The sequence below is a fragment of the Blennius ocellaris genome (assembly GCF_963422515.1).
Source record: "Blennius ocellaris genome assembly, chromosome: 23".
NCBI lineage: Eukaryota > Metazoa > Chordata > Actinopteri > Blenniiformes > Blenniidae > Blennius > Blennius ocellaris.
In genome coordinates this window covers 17,189,367-17,203,299 of record NC_137672.1, presented here as the reverse complement: position 1 = coordinate 17,203,299, position 13,933 = coordinate 17,189,367, and the positions used below count along the sequence as shown (strand labels likewise).

Below are 13,933 nucleotides of genomic sequence, written 5' to 3'. Positions count from 1 at the left end.
TAGAAATTACTTGTATAAATTACAGGCAAATTGCAAACGTGAAGTCATAATTTGGTGTTGGTGACCAGAGGCTGATAGTTTTAGCAGGAGAAGCAAGAGAAGCAGCGGGTCTCGGGTTACAAATGAAAGCCCAACAGCTCTCTCCGCTCCCCCGCACAATGCAGCGGTGTTCTCACCGCTGGCCCCGCCCACTCCCCCCCCTCCTATTGGACACCGCACACGAGAGCCCCCTTCCTATTGGCTCACCCGTCTGTCAGTCACGTCTGCCGTTCGAAAAGTGGGCGGGACCGCATGGGGAAAAAGTTTTCCCCAAAGTTAGCGGGTGCGTCAAGGAAACGAGAGCTACGCCGGAAGTACTTGTCGTGATTTTTAACATAAAAGTACAATTCTGGTATTTTGGGGTTGATTAAACAGTTTGTAAGGCCCATACGTGATGCGGGAGGATTAATACGAGATTGTAATAGAACAAAGAGTGAAACTATGACGTTTTGTACGTGCTAATTTACACTTTTTTTGTAACCGACAACGGACGTTGTCGCTGTAACTTCCGGTAACTTGACGCTAGCCAAAAAAACCCAAAAAAACTTTCCGCCCTCTCTCCTCCTCCTTCTTCTCCTCCATCCATCCATTCCTTGTTGACGTTAGAGCGGTGATGGAGAAGGCGAGGGAGCCGAGCTAGCGAGCCCCACGAGAGCGAAGCGACGCGCCGCGACGCCATCGAGAGAATGGAGACCGTGGAGCAGCTCGTGTCCTTCCACCACATCCAGGTCCAGCTGAGCGGGGGCGCGCCTTGGGGCTTCACGCTGAAAGGAGGGCTCGAGCACGGCGAGCCGCTCATCATCACCAAAGTAAGTTCACTGACACGATCTGAATGTGTTAAAAAAAAAAATCAGAAAAAACAGAAAAAGAAAATGAATTCTCAAGGTGGCCCAAAAGTTTCCCCAGTCTTTCTTCACTGTTTGAGTAGTTTTGTGTTTGATTGGCTGCAGGGTCTCGCGCATCACGGATGCGCGTCTTCAGGACACTGCAGCACCATCATGCATGCTTTTCACCGATTTCCAAGTCGTGCAACAAAGTTCACTCTTCCCCCCCCCCAAAAAAAAAAAAAAAAAAAAAAGTTAACCTCTGCATCTGCTTGTTGGTTGACGTGTTGTCAGCTGCATGAAGCTTCACACTCCAGTAGCCTTGATGAAGTGGTGGAGTTCTTAAACCTGCAGGTCAAACCTCTTCCTCCTCCCCTGGGGGGGTGGGGGTACCCAGGAGAGGGGGGGGGGGTACCCAGTGGATCCCAGACCAACCGAGGCTCTGTTCGTCCTCGTTCCGCCGCGTGGCTAAAAAAACGCCCAGGCGCTGACAGACGAGTCAAACCCACTTCAGATGGCCGAGGCCGTCCGGCGGCGGCGGCGGCGGCGGGGTGCCTGTGGGATGCGGGAATCCTTGAAATGAGAGATCGTGACTCTCCTGACAAAGCCCTGTTGTTTTGTGTCATACGCTTCCTTGGAGCGTACGGAGGTGCAGGATGCCTGGGGTCGGTGTCGGTCCTTACCCCCCCCCGCCCCCTCCACCACCCATACCCCCTCACCCTATGTGATAGAGTCACGGAGGCCGGGGGTTCTCATGGTTCCACGCTGCTGGAAATAAGGAGGGTGTCTTTGAAATACTGCGAGTAATTACTGGTGTGGGTTCTTGTGCTGGGGGTGGTCTATCCGTGTGTGTGTGTGTGTGTGTGTGTGTTCAGTCCGGTTGTCCAAGTAGGACGTCCAACCCTCTCGTTCCTGCACTCTTTCTTGCCCACTTTGTTGAGAAGTGGCGGCGGCGGCGTGCGTCTCCATCCACCACAGCGGGGAATGGAAACGCCTGGCTCAGTCATCTGGAAACACACACACACAGTAACACACACACACACACACAGTAACACACACACACACACAGCCCCTGGGAAAATGTGACCGGGAGATAAAAATCAAACTGCTCTGCGGCTGGTTTGTGTCCAGCGGTTGTTATAAACCCACACATGGACGCCGACTCACAGCGAGGCGGCGGCGGCGCTGAGGAGTGTTTCAGGTGTTTAATGATTAAGTGTTCGGAGGAGAGAAGTTAAGTTGTGTGTGTGTGTTTAGCGTGTTTCGTGTTGTTTTTTTTTTTGCGAGGGCCTGGAAGCGTTGCTTTGCACACAGAGCTTTGACTGTGGCAGCTGAACGCCGTCTTAATCCTCCACTTCCCACAAGCAGCTGTGGCCCGACGGGGCCGGCGGCGGAACGCAGGGCCGGGTTTTAACCCCGACACTACTGGAAGAGTGTTTTAGAATTCACGCTCTACCCGACATGATCGCATGCGTTCCATCAGTCTCCCGTGGAATTAACTCTTACTTGAGTCGCGTCTTAAAAGAGGCTTCTTTATTCCATCGAGGCTTGTAATTGGACACCAGCATCGTTTTCCTACTGGCTTTTGTAACGCTCACGCTCACCTTCATCATATTGTGTAAAAAAAAACGCCCAAGTAGTTTAATGATTACTTCTTAAAAATGATATAAAGACTTGTTATTTGACACCAGCATCATCCTCTAACTGACTGTTGTGTCGCTCAATCAGATTGAAGTGCTACAATTAACATTGTAGCATTTCAGGATGGTGTCTTTTCAAATATATTGCTGCGATTCAATTGCAACCTGTAATTTGACACCAGCATCATCCTCTCACAAGGTCGCCGCTGTGCCTGTGATAATTTTCATGATTTGTTTGTGTGCAGAATTCCACTCGAGACACATTGTCTTTCGAAGCAGATGTGCGACTATCGCCGTGGCTTGTTATTTGACACCGGCGTCGCTCTTTCACCGGCGTCTGCGGTGCGCACAGTCGTCCGGATTGTTTCGAGAACGTTGAGCTGGAGGAATGGCTTGTCAACTTCGGTTTCGCGACAGGTGTTGGCTGCGTAGTGACTTGGAGTTTGACGCCAGCATCGTCCACTCGCTGTATTCCAGGATATTCGCCCTCGTCGGTCTCCTCTGCGGTTTAACCCAAAAAACCCGGAGGATCCCCCCCCCGACTCACGAGAAACTTCCTTCTAGCATGTTTTGCGTCTGACTCAGCGGACTGGCTCAAAAGTTCCTCAAAAGAAGAAAAAAAAAAGGGGGCGGGGGGAGGGGGGGCGTGTAATAAATGAATAGTAAATATGGTTGTGACAGATTTATATGGCACGGATTTATTTTCCTCGCTGTTTTTGTTGCGTCTCTGTCCGAGTGAGAGCTGTTTCTACTCTTTTACAAAGTCCATGTTCTGAAGTGTGTGTGCGTGTGCGTGTGTGTGTGTGTGTGTGTGTGTGAGCGTGGCCCTTTGAGAGTGTGCATGCCGCAGGATAGGGGGAAGGGGCAGTTTGGCCCCAGACAGCAGAGGGATATAAGCCATTTGGTCAACATTCCACCGGGAGCATAACTAATTACTACCGTGGGGTTGAGCGTCTTTTGTCTCCCGTGTTCCGCCGAGAGTTTCGTGCGTCCAACTCGCTCCCAGACTCGCCGCGCTTCTGGAGGCGGCCGGCGGCGTCGCGACACGGGTCCGTTTGGGTTTTTTATTTGACGGTACTGTTGGACTCGGTCAGTCGGAGGTTAGACAGAGTTGCTGCTGCGCAAAGACGACCCATAACGGTGTTTGATCGGAGAAGACGTGGGGAGTCGTTTGACGTCGTACCGCCGTTGGGTCGTGGGCGATCGGGTCGCACCAACAAAGAGGCGTCAAGATACTCGACTTTGTAACAGAACGTGAAGAAAAGCCAAAGTCTTCAGTCGTTTTTCCATCGGATTCGGTTTGTTCCAAAAACGTTCCCACCGTCTTTGGCGCCATAATTTACAGAACGATGCCAAAGCAGTGAGACATTTATTGTCGTCTTTATGGAACCGGTTGTTCCGTGGATACCTTTTGGGGTTGCGCGGCGTTTTGGCGCAATGGGAGCCGTTTCTCAACTGGACTTGTCGGGAACGTGAGGAAGCAAAGGCCATGATGGAAAGGAACCCTTGAGCACTGGGAACCCTAACCCACTGGCTGAGTGGTGGTTCCAACGGCGGGGAGTCGGGGGAATTTTCACTCCTCCGACTCATTGATCGGTCCAGACCGTAGCCCGTGGTGGCTAGGCTAGTTAGCGCATGGCTAATGGGTAGCTACAAACAACCGAGGTATATGTATAGTCTTCAGACCAGATATCAATAGTCGCCTTTGTTACTAATTCTTCCTCGCCATTCCATATTTTCCCACTTTTTCTTTCTGTGCCTAATTCTTCTGATTCGCGACGTTAGCTTTGTTTACCTCAGAAAGCCGCGTTCTCTCACCCCGCCCACGAGAAAGATGACACAAATAATATAATTTTTTATAGCTGAGGAAAAGCTCTATCCCCTGGAAGACTTTTCCTCCCCCTCCCAATAATTTTTCCACGAGGTTTCCACGGGATAGAGCTTATCTATATGTTTAGCATGAGCTAACATGTTGGCTAATATGTTGTATATCTATGGTTAACAGGAGCTCGCTGGTTTTTTTTGTTATTTTTTGATCGTTCATACATCAAAGCTATAAACAAATCCAACTAATGAGACGAAATCTGTCGAAGTTCCTGGATGTGGCAGTTCAGGGAGTTTAATAAAAAGATTTTAACGCTCAAAAATCACAACTACTGAGGCTCTGATTTACGTGATGGCTATGTCAGGTAAAAAAACTGAAAAGGTCGGTCGTGTTTTGGGAGCCCGTCGCCACGACAACGGGACTCTGAGTCACTGGAAACACTCGGGTTTTTTTTGGTGGGAAGTTTTGAAAATGCTCTGTGAAAATTGGGGGAGGGGCTTTTTTAAAACGCGAAACCTTTGTCAAACGGTAAAATAAACAAAATCTTACTTAAAGACTCTTTACATTGAGTTTAACTTTTTTTTTTTTTTTTTGGTGGAAACGCGAAAAGTGGATGATGATGACGATGATGATGATGATGATTTGTGGCCGAAGGGGCCTTCATCTTACTCGTCGATGGTTTTCCTGCTGTTGACAGTAACAGAAACCCCGGGATCGGACTAAAAGAATGTTTTGACATTTGGTCCGAGGTATGCAGCCAACTGTCTTCGTACTGGTAAACAGACGTTAGTGTGTGTGTGTGTGTGTGTGTGTAACCCCCCCCCCCCCCCGGATTCCTGTAAAAGGTAGCCTCCAGAAGCAATTTGCTTGGCGGGAGGTCGACGAGGATGCCATCAGATAGAGATGCTCGTGTGTTTCCCTGCTTTGTTCACTGTCTCACCAAACTGAAAACACATGGACACACAATGGGGCATATTGATGAGTCGGCGTCCTCCACCGGCAACTTGCAGAGTATTAAAAGTCAGAGGGGAGGCGAATCGAATCGAATTTCTCTTTTAAAGTTTTTTTTTTTTTTTTTACGAGGCCAAATACTTACGTTTTCTTCGTATCAAACGAAACCCTCTGTCCGTTCCTTCGCCACCTCCATTCATGCATCAAAAGCATCAACTGATCAGAAACGCTGAGTCATGAGAAGATCCGTCGAGTTTAAATTCATTTAAGTTCCACTTTGGGCGTCTTTGCGTCATAAATTAGGATTATTGTGGGTTTTTTTTTAGTCATGTTGTCTAATTTAGATACTGCATAAATTTAAAAAAAAGAAATATTATTATTTTTGAAACTAAAGACCTGAATAACAAAAACATTTCCTGGGGTTTTTTTTTAAACTTATTTTCAAGATTCCTTCCCCATGACTCTCATTAAACAACAGCAAATTATTATTACATTATTTTCCTTTATTGAATTACATTATTTTTGCCATCAAAGTCTTGGGAGACCTTAATTATTTATACTTTGTATGTTTTCTCAGTTCCAATTTAAGATTTAGTGCTCTCCGCAAGCAAGAAGAAAGAAAGAAAAAAACCTGCTTCTGGCACATCTTGATAAATGATATACTTTAGGTTGAAACTTCCCGTCTATAGAGTGTCTGGAAAATGTACAGCAAACATGTTCCCACAGCTTCAAGCGGCGTTTTTAACTGCTATCTGTAAAACTGACCCTTGAACCCTGCGGCCCGGAGCCTCCCTGGTTTCTGCACAAGCCTGTGACGTTGATAATGTGATAAATGGGACTTTTCTGTGTGTAAAGAAATCATGGGACCCTTTTCGGTGCATCGACTATTGAGGAGCTCTGCAGGAATACTGTGATCTGCAGAGTTTAGCGACGGCGCTCAATTCGGAAATGTCCATAAGAAGTTGTTGTGACGTGGAGACGGAGGGATTTGAGTAGAAAGTAACCAAACTGACTGAAAGAGCGATACGAAGAGGTGATGCTGCAGGGAGGGAGGGAGGGTGTGTGTGTGTGTGTGTGTGTGTGTGTGTGTGTGTGTGTTGTGTGTTTTGGGGTGGGGTTGGAATGTATCTATCTTTAATCTGCGTCTGGAGCTCACTTTGTCTCTTTGCGAGGACGATCACTGACAAAAAAACTTAAAAAGGAAAAGTAGTAGTACTCCTGGTACTACTGACAATACTACGAACAATACTACTGACAACACTATGAACAATACTACGAACAATACTAACCAGAGCGAATCAAGAGTAAAAAATAACAGTTTGAACTGAATCATTTGTCACAAACCAAAGTTTGATCGAATCATGAGTCAAAAACCAAAGTTTGAACCAATTCATGAGTCAAGAAGGAAAGTTTGAACCGAATCATAAGTCAAAATTGAAAGTTTGAACTGAATCATGAGTCAAAAACCAAAGTTTGATCGAATCATGAGTCAAAAAGCAAAGTTTGATCGAATCACGAGGCAAAAACCAAAGTTTGATCGAATCACGAGGCAAAAACCAAAGTTTGATCGAATCATGAGTCAAAAACCAAAGTTTGATCGAATCATGAGTCAAGAACCAAAGTTTGATCGAATCATGAGTCAAGAACTAAAGTTTGATCGAATCATGAGTCAAGAACCAAAGTTTGATCGAATCATGAGTCAAGAACCAAAGTTTGATCGACTCATGAGTCAAGAACCAAAGTTTGATCGACTCATGAGTCAAGAACTAAAGTTTGATCGACTCATGAGTCAAGAACCAAAGTTTGATCGACTCATGAGTCAAGAACTAAAGTTTGATCGACTCATGAGTAAAAAACCAAAGTTTGAACCAATTCATGAGTTAAATACCAAAATTTTAACTATATCATGAGTAAAAAACCAAAGTTTGAACCGAATCGTGAGTCTGAAACCAAAATTTGAACCGATCCATGATTCCCAGACCAAAACCTGAACCAAACGATGAGTTCCAACCCAAATTAAACTCCTACGAAGAACCCAAACCTGCCTGATACCTGACGGCACCCATAGCCCCTCCCCCTCAGATGCCCCAACCAACCTGCCCCCACCCCCCCCTCCCCCTCCCCTGCAAAAAATTTCCCTACTTTCAAAAATAATGGCTCCTCTCACTATAATAACAACCCCGTTGTTTGTGTAAGTACATTAGCGGAGTCGCCCTTAAGCACACTGCTTTATTATTGCAGCGTGTGTGTCATGGAAAAAGAGAAACGATATTAAAGATCCACAGTGTTGCACTTTGTGTGTGTGTGTGTGTGTGTGTGTGTGTGTGTGTGTGTGTGTGTGTGTGTGTGTGTGTGAGGTGAAAAAGTCCTGACCCGAGGCTGATGCAGTTGTTATTGTTGTTGTCAATCCCCCCCCCACCCGGTTTTACCCTCACACTGGGGGGCAACGCACACACACACTCACACACCTCAGCCGTGTTGTTTTAAACTCGGATTACATGTGAATTGCATGTGGAGGGAAAAAAAAAGAAAAAGTGTGTACTGTAGCACCCCTGTTAGCTTTTTCTGCTGAGCCGCAGTAAAAAAAAAAAAAGATGGCGATCCCTCTCAGCCTCGCGCTCGCCCAACATGTGATCCGGGTGGTTTATAAATAATCCAGATTCTCTGATTTCTCCTTGTTCCAGAGCGTCACGAGGCGCTTTCACTTTTCACACCCTCGTGAGAGGATCGACAACTTGCGTCGCTTTTAAACCCCCCCCCCCCCCCCCGCCACGCCCTCTGTGACGTCGCTTAGCAACAAGAACGGCGGCGGACGAACCGCCGCAGGACGAGCTGCGGAAGCCGCCGGTGCTATTTGTCGACTTCTCAACGGGACACCTTTCCTTAACGCCGTGGAGGACGTCACGGCGTTGAGGAAAGGTGGTGGGAAGCCTCCTAAAGGCGTTAGGGGAAAGGTAGCTCACCTTCCACTAGGTGGTGCAATAATAATCTGACCACAGACGTCCAAAAATGGACGACAAGATCGCATTTCTATCACTTTCGGCTAAACTTAAAGTCCTAGTGAAATGTAACACACTACTTTGCAAAAAAAACGATAGTTGGGGTTCTACTTGTAAGGTTCCTCCGACTCTGCCCCACCACTGTTGTCGCATAACAAAGTTATTTGAATGTTGAATCTCCAGCCGAGGAAGTCGGGGGAATCCTTCTTCGTGGGCGGGAGCCTATGCGTGACATCACGAGTTGTGCAGATCTCGATCTGTTGTGTTTATATCGGCTTGTTTCCTCTTAAATATCACAGTTTCTACAGTGTTTTGAAGTTATAGTCGGCGTTTTATGAGCCTTGATGAAGGATTGAGCCTGAAAGAGACCGAGAGAGGAGGAAAGGAGCACGGGCGGCGGGAGCGGCTTGACGTTAGCTCGCGAGGCTAGCGGGAGCCGCTAGCTCGGGCGGCTAGTAGACGATCAAGTAATACCTGGACTCATCTTCGGTGATTCCGCAGTTAGAAAAGCTCTTGGACGTGTTGGATCCAGGAAGCCGGTCGTTCTGCCAAAAGTCAGGAGCCTCAAAGCCTCAAAGGTGAAAACTGGCGGCTGCTGAGGCGAGGAGACGAGGACGAATGGAGGACGAAGCGTCTTCTGCTTCCTCAAACATGTTCCAACGACCTTCTGTGTCTTCTTCATCAATCACTGGATTTGAAATGACGACGATGATGAAATATGGTTAAATTCAGCCTCTTCGTGGTCAAAACTCTGATCCTCCATAATGTAAACACAACTTGGGCGTGTGCACAACTCGTGATGTCACTCTATTATTGTCAGAAGCTCCGCCCAGCAACGAAAATACAAATGTTTATCGGCTATTTTCTCGCAGATTGCCGTGTTTTATCATTTTACCCTTCGGCCAGTTAGCATAAAAAATGTCCCTGAAGCGACGCCAGAGTGTTTTGGAGGTCGAATCTTCATTTCACTGGGACTTTAAATCAAATAACCAATCAAGCTGAGACTAGTTTACTGTGTTGTGTTTTATTTATCACACAACATTCCTTGTTGGGATCCGAATTTTAGATTATTGAAAGTTGTTCAAGGCGCCCGGCCAATCCAAATCACTCCTCATCATGGCCGCAGAGACGTCACAGCTCCACCTACAGGCCTGGCAGATGTACGACACCACCTTGAGTAATTTTCATGGACGTAGATGTTTTCTTACGCCGCTTTTTGCACGTCGACGTACCATTTGTGTCTGGAGCCGCTGCTTTAACGCAACTTTCTATTCCTATCACATCGACTCTTAACTCCGGTAAAACCTCCCAGTTCTTTTTAGTTTCTGTTCACACGCCTGGTTGCTTTGAATAATTCTGGACAGCTGCAGTGACGTGGATTTTATAAGTGGATTTTCCAAACAAGTATGTGGTTGGAAGCTAGTAAAAGGTCATTACTTGTGTTTAAACCGCCCTGTGTTGGAGAGAATGGTGGTGTTCCCCACAGAAAATCCTCCGGATGAAGGACATTTTTCCAAGTTGACTGTAAATTGAATATTTGTCGGTTTTAATCATTCCAATGGCGTTTTTTTTAAAAATTTTTTACTGGATTTCACAGCATTTTACTTGACCGCATGTTTTGACGGCTCTTTCAGATTTCTCGAGGAGGACGACGCTCTCGACTGTTATTCGTAACATTTTCCCCTCGTCGTTGTTTTTGCGACGTTGTTTTGCGTCGGCAACAGTTTCCGAGCTATTATCTCGGATTAAGGAGAAATGTTACAGGCACAATTTCCACGTTCTGTGTTTGTATGTTTGCACTTTATTGCAATGAAACCATGCCTCCAAACCAAAGAATGTAACACACACTCACACACACACACACACACACTCACACACACACACACACCATGCAGTTTCGTCCACTCTTGCGGTTGCCGTGGCAGTTGGAGGCCTAAAAACGACACAAAACTCTCTTTGTGTCCCGGATCTTCTTTCACCGTCTCTCCTCTCTATCCCCTGTTCTCTGACGGAAACTTCCTTTTATCCCTGGACTCTTTTTTTTTTTTTTTTTTAATATTATCAATATCTCGAATCGTCTGTTTTTTGGGCCAATCTGACTGAGAGATCAAATTGTCTGCAGGCGTGTATATAAATATATAAGCACGAAAAATATCGTCTCATTCCATCTGTGGAGCAATCCCATAATGCAATTTGTGTAATTTCTCACGGATTTGGGGGGAAAAAAAACATGCAATTGTTGTGAACTTTTCGCCCATTTGGCCGAATTTAAACACTTTGGATCAGGGGTGTCAAACATGTGGCTCGGGGGCCAGAAGCGGCCTGCCAGAGGATCTAATCCGTCCACCATGTGATTTTTTATCTTTTTTAAAAGTATAAATATGAAAACTCACAAGAGGCTGATCTAAAAACACTTAGATTGTCAAAAATGACATTCAAAACCGCCCTTGGTCAGAATTTGACCCCCGACATTAATGCATCTGTGGCGGTCACATGACGCAATGCCTTTCACAATAAAACAATGAGTCCAATTTATGTGAAGTGATACTTGACACACGTAAACCCAAAAAAATAGTTTTAATCCTGAATAAAAATATGATATCCAGATACAGATATTGTGGGTTCTTTTTCCCCCCCAAATATAATAATATCTGATTTCCTTTAATATGTATATTTCAGAATGGACTGGCAAATTCTTGCAGTTACAAAAGGATCAAAAGGATGAAAGGCTTTGATGTTCGTCCGTATCTGCAGTTTAATATTTTCTGTTTGGCTTGTCCGACCGTTTAACATGGACTGTGGTTGTTCAACCACCTCCTCCTCCGTTTGGTGGTGAATTCAGTAGCGGGGGTTGCCGATCTAACGGGATGGAAGTTTTCCCGAGACTTGAGGTTAGCCTGATTATTTGGATAACTTAGGAGTCGACGTCGGTGCAGCTCATGTCGACCGTCTCTCATCGTACAGGGTCTGAGCCTCCCTCGTGATGAAACGGCGTCTGCTAAAGACGTTCAGAACCATTCAACATTAAATAAAAAAAATAAAAACGTCTATAAATGGAAACGCGACTAAGAAAGGAAGGGTTAGTTTTGTCTGAAAGACGGATGAGCCGAGACGGACGGACGGATAGAAATTGAAGAAGAGAGGAAGCCGGCGGATTATGTGGGATAACGAGGCCGATGCAGGACGAGTCACGTTTGAAAGCAAAGTCGGAAATTCGGCGGGCGAGACGACGTTGATTTAATACGACAAGCCGAAGGGCGGGGGAGGGGTGGAGGTGGGGGTGGGGGGGCTGGATATCTTTGGTTACTGTGGCTGAGGGCCGATGAATGGATAATAGATGGGTGCGGAGATAATGGATCAAAAGATGGAGGAGGTGGAGGGAGGCGCAGAGGTAAAAGGTCTCGGGTTTCTGGACACTCGGCGGCCAGATTGATGCTTTCCTGCCCCTTTTTTCATCTGCAGTTATGAACCACAAACTCATCTCTGACGCTTCTTTTTCCTTCGAGGAAACTCACCCGGGGTTTTTTTTTTCTTCCCCTACAGAAAGTTCCTCAAATATTTAATAAATGTCTTGACCTGAACTTTTGTATATAATCCTGCCGCACTGGAAATCTAACGTGAACATCTATTATTTATTCAAACAAATAAGGAGCAAATCAAAATTTGGTCCACGACATTCGAACAATAAGAGTTTGAGGAGATAACAATGGGCATTTGAGATCTAGATGAATACATCTACGATTGAAACTGCTTCTAGAGAACTTGAAGAATAAAAAAAAAACTAAAAACACTTTTGATCTTTGGTTCCAGCTTAAAAATGTTATATTCTTGAAGTTTAACCTCTATTTCGACTTGATTGTCTGATTATACGGCGACATGGAGGACGAGGTGGCCAATATGTTGAGATATTTATTTTTTTATTATTTTTATGAGACGGATTTTATAAGAGTTTCTATTTTCCATCCTAAAAATGAACAAAATATTCAATTTGTAGAGAAAGCAGGCGTTCAAACAAGGTTGAAAAATTCAAGTAGCTCTCGCTTAACAGGTGAGCAACAATAGGACATAAAGGCTATTACACTGACAAAAAAAATTTATTTTAGCTTCATCCCGGTATGTTTATATCCACGTTTTTGTCACCTGCTTTATATCAGGCTTTTAAAGTAGATTAAAGGTCATAAATAATCATAACCTCCCCCAAAATGTTCGAACATAACTGCAATAAATCAAATTAAGATTGAAGTTTAGTTGACTAAGTGTTACTTGTGTAAAGACGTTCAAGGAAACAGTTTAATCGATGGAATTATTGGGATGTCAAGAATTGCGTCCGATTAAAATCGTCCCTAAAAGCCCGGAATTAATCTCAAGTTTATCCCGATTAACTTGATGGATCCGTTGTTTTCTTTATCTGTGATCAAATGAAAGATTTTGCCTCGAGGAAGCGTTTTTTTTTTTTCTTCCTATTTTGAGCTTGGAAGTTTCACCAACGTGGTTCGCCGTGATCCTCATAAAAATACTTGAATCAAAGCCCAGAGAATCGGAAAACAAAAAAAGAGAGAGAGAGAGAGAGAGAGAGAATGGGCCGAGAGAAGAGAGAACTTGCAAAGTGTTTCTGATGAACACACACAGACCACGACGCTTCTGAGTTTACTGTCGGGTCATTCAGTCCACATTAGGAAGTTAATGTTTCACTCCTATTGAAGAGTGTGTGTGTGTGTGTGTCAGATAATGGGACACACACACACAGAAATGCACACGGTCTTTTTTTTTTTCTTCTTTCGTTATGACACTGATAGATCGGCGCGGTCAGTCTGTGGTCTCACCGGGCCGCCGGCCTTTTAACCTCTGCCATTGTCGGCGCCGGCCACCGGATCTAATGGCTTTTATCCTCCAGCAGAAACACACAACTTAAAGTCCCAGTGAAATGTAACACACTACTTTGCAAAAAACACGATAGTTGGGGTACTACTTGTAAGTTTCCTCCGACTCTGCCCCACCACTGTTGTCGCATAACAAAGTTATTTGAATGTTGAATCTCCAGCCGAGGAAGTCGGGGGAATCCTTCTTTGTGGGCGTGACGTCACGAGTTGTGCAGATCTCCATCTGTTGTGTTTATATCGGCTTGTTTCCTCTTAAATATCCAAGTTTCTACAGTGTTTTGAAGTTATAGTCGGTGTTTTATGAGCCTTGATGAAAGATTGAGTCTGGAAGAGACCGAGAGAGGAGGAAAGGAGCACGGGCGGCGGGAGCGGCTAGCGGCTAGCGGGAGCCACTCGCTCGCGCGGCTAGCGGGAGCCGCTAACTCGGGCGGCTAGTAGACGATAAAGTAATACCTGGGCTCATCTTCGGTGATTCCAGTCAGAAAAGCTCTTGGACGTGTTGGATCCAGGAAGTCGGTCGTTCTGCCAAAAGTCAGGAGCCTCAAAGCCTCAAAGGTGAAAACTGGCGGCTGCTGAGGCGAGGAGACGAGGACGAATGGAGGACGAAGCGTCTTCTGCTTCCTCAAACATGTTCCAGACGGGGTCACCGATGGCAGAACCACCTTCTGTGTCTTCTTCATCAATCACTGGGTTTGAAATGACGACGATGATGAAATCTGGTTAAATTCAGCCTCTTCGTGGTCAAAACTCTGATCCTCCATAATGTAAACACAAC

General features: G+C 45.5%; 1 protein-coding gene across 1 annotated transcript in view; it reads left to right on the top strand.

The window, feature by feature from the left end:
* The first annotated feature begins 653 nt into the window (after positions 1-653).
* Positions 654-13,933, top strand: part of shroom4 (shroom family member 4) — a 61,047-nt gene continuing 47,767 nt past the window's right edge. The window contains exon 1 of the mRNA XM_080519180.1: positions 654-848. Within this exon, the coding sequence (XP_080375306.1) occupies positions 726-848 (123 nt within the window). The 5' untranslated portion in view covers positions 654-725. The remainder of the gene's footprint in view (positions 849-13,933) is intronic.